Consider the following 16,282-nt stretch of genomic DNA (forward strand, 5'->3'; position numbering starts at 1 on the left):
GTGGGTTAAGACCAGTTGTTAGTTTGTATAATTGTACTTATTGTATTATTTTAATAATTTGTTATTCTGACTTATAATCTCTCCTTTGAGTTGAGTTCATTTCCCCTGCTGGTTAACTTGGGGGTGGGAGGGGTGACTGAGGGGAGTGGGGAGAGCGGGAGCGGGGTTGCCGTGGGGGTGCCTCGGTGTCCCCATGCCTTGATCCCTGGAGAGCGAGGGAGGCTGGAGATAGGGAGGAGCTTCGAGAGCCCTGAGAGCCTGGAGAGGGGGGGCACGGAGAAGGGGAAGCCTGGACAGTGGGGACCCCTGGGATCCCCTAGGACAACAAAGTGGAGAACCTGGAGAGGGGGAATTTCTGGGAATGCAGCATCCCGAAAGCGAGAATCAGAGGAGAAGGGAGCCTTGGGACCCCCAATACTCCCAGCATCTCTAGGTAGAACCCCCAGCATCCCAGAGAGGGGAGACTCTCTGAACCCTAGAGGGGGGAAACCAGAGAAGGGGAAATCTTAGGAGAATTTTTTTGGGCTAATCTTCATATTTTAGAGTATTTTTAGGTGAATCTCAGCTTTTCAGTTTGGGAGGGCAGGAGTCTTCTCACTATTTCTTACAGGCTTTTGCCTGAATCTCGATGATTTGGGGTTTTCTGGGCTGAGTCTTGGTGTTTTGGAGGTTTTTATGGACACAGGATGCCCAGTGAGTTCTAGAGATGGACTTGGGCAGGAGGAACCCCCAAGCCAACGTGCTCAGCCCTTGTTTTCCCCCCATCAGGATTTGTCCTTCCCAAAGCTTGGTCGGATGGAGGAGGAGGCTGCGAGGAAGAGGAAGATGCCTTGGGCCCCCCAGGCAGGTGAGGAGGAAGTCAGTGTCCCTTTGGGCGGGTGTTGTGCTGGCTCTGTCAGCCCAGCATGGCCCCGGCTGCAGGACAACCCCGCTGGCGCCGCCGTCCTGCCGGGGCCGGAGTTGGGGGGATGTCCTTGGCCTTCCCTGTGGGCCGGAGGCAAATCCCCTGCCTGTCCTTCTTGCTTCCTGCCCCAGGCCCCGAGCTGAGGACGGAGAGCGCGGAGGACAAATCCCCCCGTGAGACCCTGGTGGGAGAGGCCGTTTTGAAGGGCTCCCCGGCGCAGGAAGGCAGCGGGGAGGAAAAGGGCCGGAGATCCCCCCGCAGGAGGGGCTCCAAAGCCAGCCCAGGGTGCTCTGAGGAGGAAAGAGCCAGCCTGTGCCGGGAAGGCGGCCGGAGCTTGAGGGGGAGCTCTGAGCTGGTGGTCCCTGACCAGCCTCCCAGCAGGGAGAAACCCTTCCAGTGCTTGGAATGTGGGAAGAGCTTTAGGTGGATCACCAGCCTACTTACCCACCAGCACATCCCCACTGGGGAACGTCCTTACACGTGTGGGGAATGTGGGAAGAACTTCAGTGACAGCTCCAACCTTCTAAAACACCAGCACATCCACACTGGGGAACGTCCTTACACGTGTGGGGAATGTGGAAAGAGCTTCAGACAGAGCTCCCATCTGATCCGACACCAGCGCATCCACACTGGGGAACGGCCATACTCATGTGGGGAATGCGGGAAGAGGTTTCAGACCAGCTCCAATCTCCTTGTGCACCAGCGGACGCACACGGATGAGAGGCCCTTCCGCTGCACTGACTGCGGGAAGGGTTTCAGTCAGAACTCCACCCTCATCACCCACCGGCGCATCCACACCGGGGAGAGGCCCTACAAGTGTGGGGAGTGTGGGAAGAGCTTCACCCACAGCTCTAACTTTACCAGACACCAACGGACCCACCAGTAAGAGAAGCCCTACCAGTGCCCCGACTGCGGGAAGAGCTTCAGCCGCTGCTTCCACCCCGAATGAACCCCCTGATGCTGAGGCAACCCCTGGAGTCCAGTGACTGTCACTCCATCCCTTTCCACCACAAAGGGCCAGTCCCCTTTCACAGGAGCACGTTCTTCCAACAGAACCCTTCTTGGGGCTGTGGAGATTCCTGCCTTGGCCGGGGAGACCTTCCAGGTCTCTCCTGGAGGTTGAGAGCAGAGATCTCCCAATGAGCGTTGGTCTGGGGGAGTTCCATCCATCTCTAATTAATAATCATTGCTTTTGTGCCAGCTTGAGTAGATTTGCTTCAACAATTGCTTTAGTGTAGAGCACTGTCCTATCTTATCCTGTACTCCTGGTAGTTTCAGTATGTATACTGTGCAGTAAATAATTCTAAAGAAGATCTTTTGTCTTATCATTTGTAACCCTAAATAATTCATTTCTATCAATAAATCTGATTTTCCATCATTAAAACTTGGGAAACAAAAGTGGTTCAGTCACACCTCTGTAATTCCTCTAAACTGAAACTGTTGTCATAACCCAAGGCTGAGATTGGATCCAGCAGCCCCCAGCACCCCACAGAAAGTTTGGAGCTCAGGGGGGCCAGTCCCCTTTGCCAATCCCCCCGTGCCCAAAGACCCTCATGGGATCATTGGACTACCACCCCTTTTCCACCCTTCTCCCTGTTCCTCCCACTCTTCCGTGGTCCCCTCAATCCACAACCCACCTAGGATCACTTTTTGGGTCCCAACCTCTACTTTTTTCCTCCTTTCCCACCCCTTCCGCATCATCCCTACACTCCCCAGCCCCCTCATGCTCAGTTTGGGGGTCCCACCCTCCCCTTTCCCAACTCTTCTGTCCTCTCCCACCCATTTCCCATCATCCCCCAAACCTCAGTGCCCCTCCCTCCTCCAGTTTTGGGGGGTCCCACTCCCCTCCCACTCAGTTTGGGGTCCCACCACCCCTTTATCCCCTCTGACCCCCCTTTTCCCACTGACCTCCCCCTTCCCACCCCCCGCTCACCCGAGAGCTCCTCGCCCACAGCCGGGGGGACTCTCAGCACCACCAGTGCCCAGAGAAGTCCCCCAAGGAAAGGGGTTGGAGGGGGTCCTGACTGGGCTTTGAGTATGTTTGGGGGTTCTTGAGGTGCTTTGGGGAAGTGCAGGGGGGTTCCCAGCACCTTTTGGGATGAGCTGGGTGCCCATTGAGGGGCAGGTGCCCTCCTAAACCCCTCCAGAGCGGGATGACACGGAGAAACACAGGGGGGTCTCCATTCCCGATCCATCCCAGGGCCAGTTCTGCCTCCCCAGACTCAGCTCCAACCCTTGGGATTCCCCCACGCCATTTCCCCACTGCCCCCCAATAACCGGGACTGGGAAGAACTGGGAAGCTTTACTGGCATCACTGGGAGCAGCTGGGTGGTGTCAGAATAAAAGCAGGGATGGTGGGACACACGACCCCCCAAAATCCTCACAGGGACAGGAGGGGTCCAAGCTGGGCCCGAGGCCCCGGGGAGGGGCTGCGGCCGCCGCCGGCTCAGGAGCTCTGTGGGGAGAGAAAAGGGGGTGACAGCGGGGTGGGGGGTCCCCGGGGGGGCACAGACGCTCGGGGGGGACACACGACCCCCTGGGACCCCCCTCACCTTCTGGCGCAGGTAGAAGCCGAGCCCCAGCGCCAGGGAGACGAAGGCCAAGAGGAAGCCCCCGGCCCCTCCTTGGCAGCAATTGCTCAGGCTGATGGAGCCCGGCAGGGCCGGGGCCGCCGGCGGTGTCCGATCCCGGCAGGAAGCGGGGAGGGCCCGGCGGGGTCTGAGAGAAATAAATCAAGGTAGATCTCTTTCTTTTACCCCCTCAGCAGTGACCATCAAGAGCTTTCCCTGCTTCACAGCAGAAGCTCCACACAGAGCTCAAGAAAGTCTTTGGATGAATCTGCTCTAGGAAAGTTGGCCTTGGGCTTTTATGCTTTGTCACTGATGGATCTCAGTCACATATTCCCAGGCCAGTGAGCAGCTGATCTGTCAAACTCTGCTTCCAAAAGCAGGATGTGTGTTGGAAGGTTGGGGAACCAGGCTGGGTTTGGCACAATTCAACACTAAATCAACCCTTTGGCACCAGCAGTAACTCCCCACAGAGAGCTTGCAGTGCCTGCATTCTCCCATCAGATTCTTTTCCAGGTAGAACATCCTGATACAAGGGGTCTGTTACTACCCACCCCAGAAAGGGGGAGGTAACCCAGGTTCTTATTAATAAATCCCTTGGGATGGATTAGAGTGAAATGAAACTAAATAATCGGTGTTTGAAAACATATATGTAGGGTTTAATTTAGAACAATTTCATTTCAAAGGTAAACAGTTATGTTGCCATTTTGGGTGTTATCATCTCTATCTCTCATCTACAGCAATATGGCATAAAGGTAACCTTTAGGGAAAATGCATAAGGGAGAGAAAGAAAGACAGGATAAGGGTGAGGGAGAGTAAGGGAAAGCAAAGCTGAGAGTGGAAAGATGTCTATAGTCACTGCCCACGGGGTCCAGAGATGGAACTTGAGAGTTGCAGCTTCCATGTCTGTCAGTTGAAGTGGTGGCCTTGATCCACTGGGGGTGGGGGAAGGAAGCCCCCACACTCCAAGAAGTGATGAGTTATTATATCCATGAACAGTGTCCCGGGCCATGCCACGAACCCCCAACATCTCCTGGGCCTGTGCAGAGTTCCCGTGAGGGGCCTGGAAAAGGGTTTTTCCTGCCTTTCAGGATTGGCAGAGGGGGAATGGGCTTTGATGGGCCATCAGAGGTCTAATGCAAAAGTCCTGCAGAAACCTGCAAGAGTCCCTTGGCAATCCTAGAATGCATAAATCATTAGGTGTTTCGGTCTCTGACAGGTACACAAAGTGTTTCCCCATCCCTCTGCATCATCCACCAAGTGCACCCAAGTCCTTGAGCAGAAACAATCCCATGGGTGGGTTTGCCTTTGCTTGAGGCAGGACTCAACCAAACTATGGAATATGTCCTCCCTAACATATTCCTCATATAGACCACAGGGGTTTTATCCCCTTCAATGGTACGCAGAGGTTCTTTTTGGGCAGGACCAGTTAGTAGAGTTAACTAACAAGGTTTGTGTGATGCCTTAAAGCTTTCTGGATATTTTTTATTTTAGATTTTCAAAGTAGTTGTGTAGTAAATGTAGATGTTAATGTAGCTGTATTATATTCCACCCTTTAGCATAGTAGTTTACACAGACCTAACCTTATTACCCCATTTGATATCAAACTTTCTAAATTCCTTTAGCCTGTTTAGACTTCTTTGCAAGGTAGAATTGTAGAAAAACACCTCTATTGAACAACATCACAACCTAGACCTGGACAACAAGATCCCACAAGAGACAAAGCAACCTTCAAGCCCAGAACTTTGGAGGTGCTCCAAGGACTGTACGTGCTGTGAAGAAGATAAAGATGAGGAAGAAGGGGTCCCAAAGCCCACAAACCCAATTCCCCAAGGGGTGTGTCAGGAGGCAGAACTGGGCAGAACCGGGGGGTGGAGAGTTCTGGCATTGGATGGACCATCTTCTAAAACTGTAGAACCATTGCCTGTGTGTTCCCCTGGGCCTGTGGGCCTGATTAAAGGACCTGCTCTTTTGAGCTGATCTCAGACACTCAATTGGCCTGGAGTTTTATCTCTTGAGCTTACAGGATTAACTAACTAGGTGGCTTTTGCTAAATGCACATCCCAAGGTTTGAAGGTCCCACTGCCCATTGCTTTCAAGGTGGTTTTGAACAGTCCACTCTTCCACTCAACTTTCCCAGAGGCTGGTGCCTGACAGGGAATATGATCCATCCACTCCATGCCGAGCTCTCTGGTCCAGGTGTGCACAAGGTTGTTTTGGAAAAGAGTCCTGCTGTCCAACTCCAGTGTTTCTGGAGGGCCGTGTCTCCACAGGACTTGCTTTTCCAGGCCCAGGATGGTGTTCTGGGCAGTGCTGGGAGGCACAGGGTGTGTCTCCTGCCATCCAGGGGTTGTGTCCACCATGGTCAGCACGTAGAGCTTGCCTTGGTGGGTTTGGGGAGTGTGCTGGGATCAATCTGCCAGGCCTGCCCACATCTCTACTTCAGCCATCATCCCCCACCCCACAGGGGCTTTACCCTCTTGGCCTCTTTGATGGCAGCACATTTGTGAGGAGCAGTCAGTCCCTTCCTACTAGAGAAGTCCATTCCCCTTTCATCCAGGCAGGTTCTTCTAACACAGCCCTTCTTGGGGTAGATGTGTGGAGATTCCTGCCTTGGGTGGGGACGCCCTCCAAGGACACTCCTCAAGGCTGAGCAAAAGAAATCTCCCCATGACCGTTGGTCTGGGTGAGTTCCATCAGATCTCTACGTAATAATTATTTCTTTTGGCTAACTTTAATAGAATTGTTTCAATAATTGCTTCAGTATAGTGCACTATCCTATCTTATACTGTACTACTAGTAATTATACTATTAAGATCTTTTGTCTGATCATTAGTAAGAATAAATGATTCATTTTATAGAAATATTCTCATTTTGCTAGTCATTAAAACCTGTGGGAAAAAAGTGGTTCAATCCCACTTCTGTAATTCCTTACATTTAATTTGTTAACAAAATCTGAGGCAAAGATTGGATCCTTTATTCCCTGAGGCTCCACAGTGCAACAACGGCTCCTTGATTCCAAGAGGTTGCACTGTTTCCCAGCGTTGTTGGGCTCCAAAAGGCCCTGCAGTGTGACAATGGCCCACTGAGTCTGTCATTTTCCCCACTGTCACAATGGACCCTCGATTCCATGAGGTTCCACAGTGTCACAATGGACCCTTGATTCCATGAGATTCCGCAATGTCCTGTTTGTTCCCCTTGGTTCCAAAAGGTTCTGGGATGTCACAATGGCCCCTGGATTCCCTGACATTCCACAAAGTCCCAGGGTCCTTTTGATTCCATGAGGTTCCACAGTGTCCCATGTTCCCTTTGGTTCCAGGAGGCCCCAGTGTATTCCAATGGCCCCTGGATTCCAGGAGATTCCACAGTGTCCTGGGGCTCCCTTGTCTCCCTGAGTTTTGGCAGTGTCCCAGGGTCCCTTTGTTCCCAGGAGGTTCCTTTGTTTCCATCAGGCCCTGCCACGTCCCAGACTCCCTTTGGTTCCATGAGGTGCTGCAGGGTCACAATGTCCCCTTTATTCCATGAGGTTCCGCCATGTCCCAGGGTTCCTTTGGTTCCATGGGGTTCCACAGGGCCAAAACTCCCTGCTTCTTATCCTTACAACATTTGGGGGCCCATTCTATCCCTGCCTGGGATGGAGCCCCATTGTGTTTGTGCAGGAATGGATCCATGGCCATCCTACCACTGCACCAATTGAATGCTGCACAAACGTCACTGCAGGCCCGACCCTGGATGCAGGAACAGTCTGGGAACTCCAGGCCTGCTCCCATTCAGCAGAGCCAGTCGGGGTCCCAAAGAGCACAAGTGATTGACTGCAACCCCTGCAGTTCTCTGACATTGCTGGGGACAAATGCATGAACTGCCAGGAGCTCTGCAGAGCCCTGACAGTGCCACTGCAATCCCAAGCTGCATTGCCCGGGGCAACCCTCAGCACAGCCAAGGCCACAACCCTTCCTGAAAGGTGTCCCTTCTGGGCAGGGCCAGGGGGACAAACCCCTCCATCTGTCCCTGCACATGTTGTGTCCAAGTCTCATCCCCCACTTAGGGACAAAGTCAGGCTACATTGGGTGTTTAGCTTGGCATTTGCTTCACTCTTTTGTGCTTCCAACACACACACACAAACCACTCTGGGCAGAGTCTGGTCCCCCAAAGAACACAAGACCTGACTATTTGTGGCTTCTGCTGCAGTGGCTGGAACTTGGGCCACAATCTGTGCCAGGAGCAGAGAGGTCCCTCCCCACAGAAACTTCTTGGCAATGGAGTTCTTAAGAAAATGGGACAGGTTGTGGGGATCAGTGTCAGGGCATGGCCTGGGAAGTGTCTTGAGCATCCTCCTGTTTACCATGACCAGTTTTTTCAGCCTCTTTTCTCTCTGTTTTCTCATACCTGTTCCTTCACAAACCACCGTGGTCTCACCATTTCCCTTCCTTTGGTTCTTCCCTAGGGATCCCATGACAAGTCTTGCACAGTCCCCAAATGTGCTTTCTTGGTGCCCATCATAAGTATCACACCCCAAACAGAATCCCCCATCTTCAACTGGCAAGGTCATCCTTGGAGGCTCTGCCATTGACCCAATTGGTGAAACTCTCACACAGAGATGTTGGAACTTTATTTGAATTGATTTTTTACCTTTTGGGTTTACAATGGCTTCTCCAAAAACACGGTAATTCCTGTCCTAGCAACAGAAATTCTTTGGAGAAGGAGCTTGGGACTCAAAGAATCACAGAATGATTTGGCTTGGAAGGGAGATAAAAGCTCATGTGGTCCAAGTCCCTGGACATGGAGAGTGACATCTTCACTAATTGAGGCTGCTCAAAGTTCCTGACCTTGGACAAATCCAGGGAGGGGACATCCTCTTCTGTTGCAGTCCTTGCAACATTGGTAACTATTGCTTCATTTTATCCAATAAAGCTCCTCCATTTCAGTTCAAAGCCATTGCCCCATGTTCTGACAATACAGACCTTGGTAAAACATATCCCTGTGACTATCTTAGACCATGTTTTCATCTGCAGACACCTTGGAGAGTGCTCAGAGATGTCCCACGAAGGGGTTTGGAGGTCTCAAATATATGACCGCTCTACAGGGGCGAAGGAGTGTTAGGTTCAGAGGTGTGCAGGCAGAGGACAGCAGAGAAGAACCCTGGGAGTGCTCAAAGAATCGCTTCAGAGAGGGAGGATGCTTTTGTTGTAGCACAAAACAGCATGAGAAAGAAAGAATTAATGCCAAGTGCAGCTGGGGAGGTCCTGAGTGGACATGAGGAAAAAGGAATTTCACACCATGGAAAACACTGGGTTGGAACATGTCACCCAGAAGGAGTCTGGATGAGCCCAAGGCTTTGTGTGTGCAGGAAGAGCCAGGGAGGACGCAGAGATGTCAGTGCAGGAAGGTGCCAGCCAGGTGGGGCAGTCGGGGGGATGACGACAGCCTGCAGGGAAAGGGGCAGGGCATGGACACCGTAGGACAGCCTGGGCTGGAGAGGAGACAGGCATGGGGAGAAGCTGAAAGGCCCTGACACAGCCACCTTCTGCAGGCCTTTGGCCAGGGCTGCTGTCTGTGCCCCTGATGCCAGGAGGAGGGGAGTGGTCCTTGCAGCCCTGGGGCCTCATGGCCTCCTTGTCCCTGCTCAGCAGCCTGGCAGGTGCCACCCCATGGTCCTGTCCTTGGCATTGCACATCCCACATCCCAGTACCCCAGGAAGAGCCCAGAGGAATGAGGCAGGGACAGGATCTGCCTTCCCAGGGGCTGGGGACAGGGCTTGGCCCGTTGGATTAAGGAAACAAGTCAAGGTTTGTTCAGCATCAGAGCCACCTTTGCCTTGCTTGTCCATCCTTGTCATCACTGTCTGCAGTTTTCTGCTCTAACTGGAACCTGGGGACACGTTCTCAGTTGTGTCCTTCAGTGAGACTCATTAGCACTAAAGGAAACTTCAGTGTTTCAATCTCGCTTTGACTTCTTGAGAAGTTGTTTGAACTTCCTCTCAGGGACTGAGTCTCATGTAAACAACATCAATGTCCCCTGAGGGTCATGAAGTGCCTGGGGCTGTTGCTGTGCTGCTGAGCTGGGCCGGGCTCCTGGCACACAGGGAGCTCCTGGCAAGCAAGAAGAGCTTCAAAGAGACAGCTCTGCTGGTGAGCAGTTCCTCTGCACAGCCCAGCAGGGCTGAGGGCACTGCCTGCAGCACCAAGGGCAGGGGAGTGAGACAGAGAGAAGTTAAAGGCTGTCAGACATAGAATGATGCTGAGACCTCACTGGGGGAGAATTTTAACAGATCTTGGCACAGGAAGTCTGTTCATGCAGGGCAATGGGACTGCAGCTTTTGGAGGCATCTGGGAAAGCTGGCACTGCCCACCAACTACAGATTCTCTAAGTGCAACTCTGAGAGCATCTGGAGTGCAGAGGAGGAGGACATGCTCAGAGCTTCAGCTCCCTCTCAGAATATTTCCAAGACAAAGATTTTTATAAGGTTAAAGAAATTTCCTGAGATTGTGTTTCCAGTTTCCTACTCTTGAGGAATGGGAGGAACAAATCATTAAGAAAGTATTAATTTTGACAAGTCCCTGAGACATCTGAACTGTGAGTGCTCAGTAGGTCTATCTGAGCTTCCTAATGTGCTTTCAGCCACTGCTCTGCCTGTGGGCAGCACCAGCATCACCTCTGCTAGACCCATCAGGACTAGTCTGAGATGTCTTTTTTGCACCTGCAATAGGAATATGACCCCTACCAGTGCAGCCTGTAGTGCTGGGGAAGGAGCTGAGTCTGCTTAAATCAAATACCATCATAAGGACACTTGGCTTTCTCCCTGAGGTTTCCTTCCAAGCTCTGAATTCCCCTGCAGGTTGGAAACCTGTCCCTAAACATCTCCTTGTTATGTGAAACCCCTGTACAGAAGCACAGTGATGCTAAACCAGTGAAAATGCTGTTGAGTAGGGACCCAGCACTGGAGCTGAAGGAAGATCTCCTAGGAAATCAAAAGGCTGTCTGTGTGTGACATGGGGAGTGTCTGTAGAATAAAGCTTTGACTTTGTTTAGATAAGTCCATACTAACTGGCCTCTTACTGTCTTCTCTGTGTTGGAAACAAACACCCAGAGGCAGCAAATGTCCAACAGCAGCTCCATGCCCCAGTTCCTCCTCCTGGCATTCGCAGACAGGCGGGAGCTGCAGCTCCTGCACTTCTGGCTCTTCCTGGCCATCTCCCTGGCTGCCCTCCTGGCCAACGGCCTCATCCTCAGCGCCGTAGCCTGTGACCACCACCTGCACACCCCCATGGGCTTCTTCCTGCTCAACCTCTCCCTCACAGACCTGGGCTGCATCTGCACCACTGTCCCCAAAGCCATGCACAATTCCCTCTGGGACATCAGAACCATCTCCTACATGGGATGTGTTGCACAGGTTTTTCTCCTCATATTCTTATTTGCAGCAGAGTATTTCCTCCTCACCATCATGTGCTACGACCGCTACGTTGCCATCTGCAAACCCCTGCACTACGGGACCCTCCTGGGCAGCAGAGCTTGTGCCCACATGGCAGCAGCTGCCTGGGCCACTGGCTTTCTCATTGCTCTGCTGCACACAGCCAGTACATTTTCCCTGCCCCTGTGCCAGGGCAATGCCCTGGGCCAGTTCTTCTGTGAAATCCCACACATCCTCAAGCTCTCCTGCTCACACTCAGGCTACCGCAGGGAAATTGGGCTCACTGTGGTTACTGCCTTTTTAGTGTTTGGTTGTTTTGTTTTCAATGTTTTCTCCTATGTGCAGATCTTCAGGGCTGTGCTGAGGATCCCCTCTGAGCAGGGACGGCACAAAGCCTTTTCCACTTGCCTCCCTCTCTTGGTCGTGGTCTCACTGTTTGTCAGCACTGACTTGTTTACTTACTTGAAGCCCACCTCAATCTCCTCCCCATCCTTTGATCTGTTGGTGTCAGTTCTATACTCTGTGGTTCCTCCAGCATTGAACCCCCTCATCTACAGCCTGAGGAACCAGGAGCTCAAGGACACACTGAAGAAAATGATGACTGGATGTTTTTCAGAAGCAAAAATATTTCTGTTTTCTGCTCCATAACATTCAGAATGGATGGTCCAGCCTTCCTTCTCAGGTTTCTTATGACAATAATTTATGGGAGCTGTTCTCTTTTTTCTTGCAATATTGTTTTCCACAAAAGAAAATGTTATTCTTCCTGCCCTTTCTAAATCATTGTCTACTACTGAATTTGATTCTGATACTGTCTAAATGAGGAATTGTAATTTATGCATTTAAAAAAACTAATTTTCTTCCAGAAACTTTTTTGGATGAAATCCTTCCTCTGGTACCTTTGAAGTAGCAGGGACTGTCCCTGTGTGCAGATGCAGAAAGAAAAGGAGTTCCAGCACAGCAGCACTGCCAGGGAGCACCAGAACTTATTCTGAGCTGCTCTCTTTCTACTTCCATGCACTCCTTCTGCACCCATGTGTAAGACCTGAGTGTTTTGATGTTTGGGGTGTAGAGATGTAACAAGAACTAATAGTTTTTGCAACAAAACGTGTAATAGAAAATTACTGTGTGCAATTTAGAGAAATCGACCAAGCACGGTGAGAGAACAATGAAGAAGGGAGCTAAAGCAGCAGGTGTATCTATAACCAGGAATACTTTCTCAAAGAAGTTCATATGGCAGTCACTTGGAATTCTGGGGACTCCAAACAGAGAAGACCACCAAAGACGCTCAATGAAGCCCCTCAGAGACCTTACAAGGATATGTATATATGCTAATAAGTGTTGGGAGCTGCAGCTCCGGTGTATCTGCGAATGCCATGAATACATAAAAGGAATGCAGGGAACAAAAAATGGATAACCATGTAATGCTGACATAGCAGCAGGAGTGAAGATACCTCTGTGTTCACTTTGGTGAACTGATTCCCAGGGCACCCGGTTTGCTGAAATCATGCAGTGTGTTGTAATAGAAATGCCTGCCTATTAAAACTGACAAATTGAGTCTTCGAGGTTTCTTTAAGAGCTAGTTTTAGGCAACAACGGTGCTTCATGGCCCCTCACAGCCCCTTACAGCCCCTCACAGCCCCTCATGGCCCCTCACAGGCCCTCATGGCCCCTCATGGCCCCTCACAGCCCCTCACACCCCTCATGGCTTCTCACAGGCCCTCATGGCCTCTCATGGCCCCTCACAGGCTCTCACAACCCCTCACAGCCCCTCATGGCCCCTCACAGCCTCTCATGGTCCCTCATGGTCCCTCACAGCCCCTCACAGCCCCTCACAGCCCCTCATGGCCCCTCACAGCCCCTCATGGCCCTTTACAGCCCCTCACAGCACCAGATGTGGGGATTCTCCCAAAGGAGAAGGGATCGGGGCCTGCTTGTCCTCCTTTTAGTTGGGTCATTTTATAGCAATGAGTAAAGAAAGGTTGAAATGAAACAGTTTGCACCATTTCCCTCTGCTTTAATTTGGGGGGGCTGAAGCTCTCTGCTGACGGTGGCCCGAGTGTGACCATCAGTGCAGCCCCCCAGCCCCCTTTGTTTCCCCCTGTCATTCCTGGTTCCAAAGCCCCCCGGCTCTGGAGGAGGCAGAGCTGCAGCGCCGTGGGCTCCGTCCCCGGCCCAGCCGGGGCTCTCGGGCAGGAGCAGCAGCAGCGCAGCCCCTTCCCACCTGCTCTTGCCTTGGCTTTGCCTGGGAAGCCAGAAGCCTCTGGAAATCAGCACAGCCACTGCAACAAGAGCCAGGTCTAAAAGAGTTAACTGAGATATCTTGGCCTGCTAAGAAATCCCAATACCTGTGTTGCTAGAAGAACATTTCAGGAGCACTGGTTAATACCATGTTCTGTTCTGCTCACTGGACCAAAGGACTTATTATAGAAAGGAGTAGTACACACATGGTAATAAATTAGGTAAACTAGACATTTGAATAAGATATAGAAGGCCCAAAGCCAGGGTTTTGCAAGTTTGAAGAATTCAGGTCACCTGACAAAGAAAATTGAAGAGGTCAAATCAAGGAAGATATCCATGGTGACCACCAGAGGGATGAAGGCTTGAGGAGAAGACCCCCGAGTAGAAGACTGTGCATGCCTGGAAAGACTCCACCCAGAAACCAGCCTACTTATTAATATGTATGTTAAATGATTTAGCCATGTATCTAAAGTGTATAAAATGGCTTTATTTTGCACATTCAGGTAGAGCAAGCTTGTCCAGCGCGAGCTGGCTTGCTCACAACGTTGAATAAACAAATACTTTGCAGCTTAAAGATACAAAATTCTCTGAGCAGTTAATCATATTGGGGGTTTTCAGCAGCAAAGAGGCTTGGGAGAGTTCCAGACTGCTCAGGCTGGGAAGGGGATAGGGCAAGTCCTCCTGCAGTCATTCTAAGGCATTGGAAGGACAAGGCAGGGATTGCAGAACCCCTGTGGGAGGGAATAGAAGAGGATGTTGTGTGCCCAGACTATATCAAGGCCCCTGACATGGTGTCCTGTGGTCTCCTTATGGCCAGACTGGTGAGAGCTGGACTGAAGAAGTGGAAGATGTGGTGGGTGGGAAGTTGGCTGAATGAAGAGTGTCAAATAAAATCCATGGTACAATCCATGGCAGCAACTTCTGGATGAAATCCCTCAGTGATCAGCCCTTGAACACCACTGTAGAACATCTTTATTATCTCTCTGTACATTGGGACAAAATGTGTTTTCAAGTCCTTTGTGAATGATGCCGAATTTCAGGGAGCCCTTGAGCAACCTGTCCTGGTTTAAAGACACATATTAGGGCAGAAACTCCAATAAAATGAATTCACCCCTCTTTAATTCCCCACCACTACAGGGAGACAAAATACAAGGAGGTATAAGTGAAAAAAATAACAGTTCACTGACAAGAAATATAACAGCAAAACCAGCAATACCAGCAGAACAGTTCAAAGCAACAGCAGAGCGAGAAATTGTCTCCTCTCTCTGCTCCTGCCCCAACTCCCTTTTGTAAACAGGTGAGAATAGGGATCAACAGGTGCCTCCCTTCCCCCTTTTCCCCCTGAATGAACAAAGAACAAAAAACAAAACTACAGGAAAGAGGCGGCAAAGCAAAATGTGGGAAACTCTCTGGTCTGAGATCAGTTGTGCTGCCCAAGAACACGCTGACTCCAGAGGTGTCCAAGCAGGGCAGAGCCGGCGACTCCGGTCCGTGCGGTGATGGGGGGGAGGCAGCGGCTCTGCTTGATTCCATGGAGTTCTGGGCAGGCACAGTGGCCCCTTGGTTCCAGGAGGTTCTGAGATGTCTCAGGGTTCTTTTTGTTCCAAAGAGACCCCACATGTCACAATGGTCCCTTGGTTCCATGAGATTCCACAGTGTCCCTGCATTCCTTTGGTTCCATGAAGCCCTGCAGTGTCACGGTGCCACTTGATTCCGTGACATTACAGAGAATCAGAATGGCCCCTTGATTTAAGGCAACTACACATGGGGCTGCCTTGGGGGGAGTGTGGGCACCCAGACAAGGGAGTTGTCACCCCCCTGGACTCAGCCCTGGGGTCATCATATCTGGACTGGTCTGTCTGTCTGTGAGGTTCCCCATTCTGGAGGAATGAGGAAGAACTGGAGAGGGTCTAGAGGAGATCTGACAGGATGGAGCTTTTCTCCAATTGGAAATAGAATGAAATCTCCACAAAGAGTAGCATGGAAGGTTCAGACTGAAGGTGAGGAAAAAGAAATGTCACTCAATGGGGACCCTTGTGCTGCAAGAGGTCACCCAGAGGGAGTCAGGATCAGCCCATGGCTTTGTGTTCCAGGGAACAGCCAGAGCTGGTGCAGAGACATCAGGGAGGGTCTAGAAATGCTGCTGGGAGGGGGTGGGAAAGCAGGAGGGGTGTGTGCAGCCTGCAAGGCCAGAGCAGCAGCAGGGCCAGGGCAGGACAGCCTGCAGGAGAGATGGCCAAGGGCTCTGGCAGGGCTGCAAGGCCCAAAGGCACCCAGGCCTTTGTCCCCTTGCCTCTGGCAGCTGCCTCTGCCACTCAGGCCACCACAAGCAACTTGCCTGGCAGGTTCTGCACTTGGTTTCTGCCTCGCCCCTCCCTCAGGAGCCTGGCAGGGGTTGCCCAGTTTTGGGCCTTTGTTGTTCCTCCCCTCCCATCCCAGTGCCCCCCAAACAGCCCTGAGCCAGCCGGGAGGGACAGGATCTGCTGGGCCAGGGCCTGGGGCTCAGGCCTTGGCCTTTGTGCTCCACAAAACCCAGGCAGGCTTTGCTCAGCATTGCAGGGGCCTGCCCAGAGCCTTTGTCTGCCTGCACTCCTGGCCTCCAAGGAGCTGCTCCAAGGAGTCCCTGGGGAGGCTTTGGCAGTGCCTGCCCTCAGTGGGGCCCAGCAATGCTTCAAGGCACTTGCACTTTGGCTTCTGACTTCTTCAGCAGCTGCTTCAATCTTCTCTCAGTACCTCAGGATCATGGGCTGGGCTGCAAACACACCGTGAGGCTCATTAAAATGCAAAAATCCCTCAGGATCTCTTTGTCTTCCTTTAATTGTCTTCAAGGCAATTTCAAAACAAGTCTTCAAAGTTTGTACTTTTTTTTTAATTTAAGGATGGCTATTTTTTAGTTCAGAGGAGAGGTGATAGAGGTGTTCTCCAAGTGATCTTGATGCTGAGTGTCTCCTCAGGAGATCCACACTGACCCTGGATGATCAACCTTGCTCCTCACCCCCCAGCCTCACCAGTTCTGACATGGCCCATCTTGGACTGACAGCTGATGTAACTCCAAACACACTGTGGGACCCATTAAAACACTGAAAACCAACTTATTTTTCTTTCTTTAATTGTCTTCAAGATGTCAACAACAAATTGGAGTTGTTTTGTAGTTTAGCTAAGGAG

The 16,282-nt window shown here is 51.5% G+C and overlaps 1 protein-coding gene across 1 annotated transcript; it reads left to right on the plus strand.

Moving 5' to 3' along the window:
• Positions 1 to 10,567: 10,567 nt before the first annotated feature.
• LOC108643809 (olfactory receptor 14J1-like) lies at positions 10,568 to 11,476 on the plus strand (the record flags this gene model as incomplete). The annotated part of the gene is made up of 1 exon (XM_018088096.3): positions 10,568 to 11,476. A coding segment is annotated over exon 1 (909 nt), but the record flags the coding sequence as incomplete, so codon positions are not given.
• Positions 11,477 to 16,282: the final 4,806 nt, after the last annotated feature.

This window comes from Manacus vitellinus, unplaced genomic scaffold (genome assembly GCF_001715985.3).
Source record: "Manacus vitellinus isolate BGI_N305 unplaced genomic scaffold, ASM171598v3 ctg7180002432424_pilon, whole genome shotgun sequence".
NCBI lineage: Eukaryota > Metazoa > Chordata > Aves > Passeriformes > Pipridae > Manacus > Manacus vitellinus.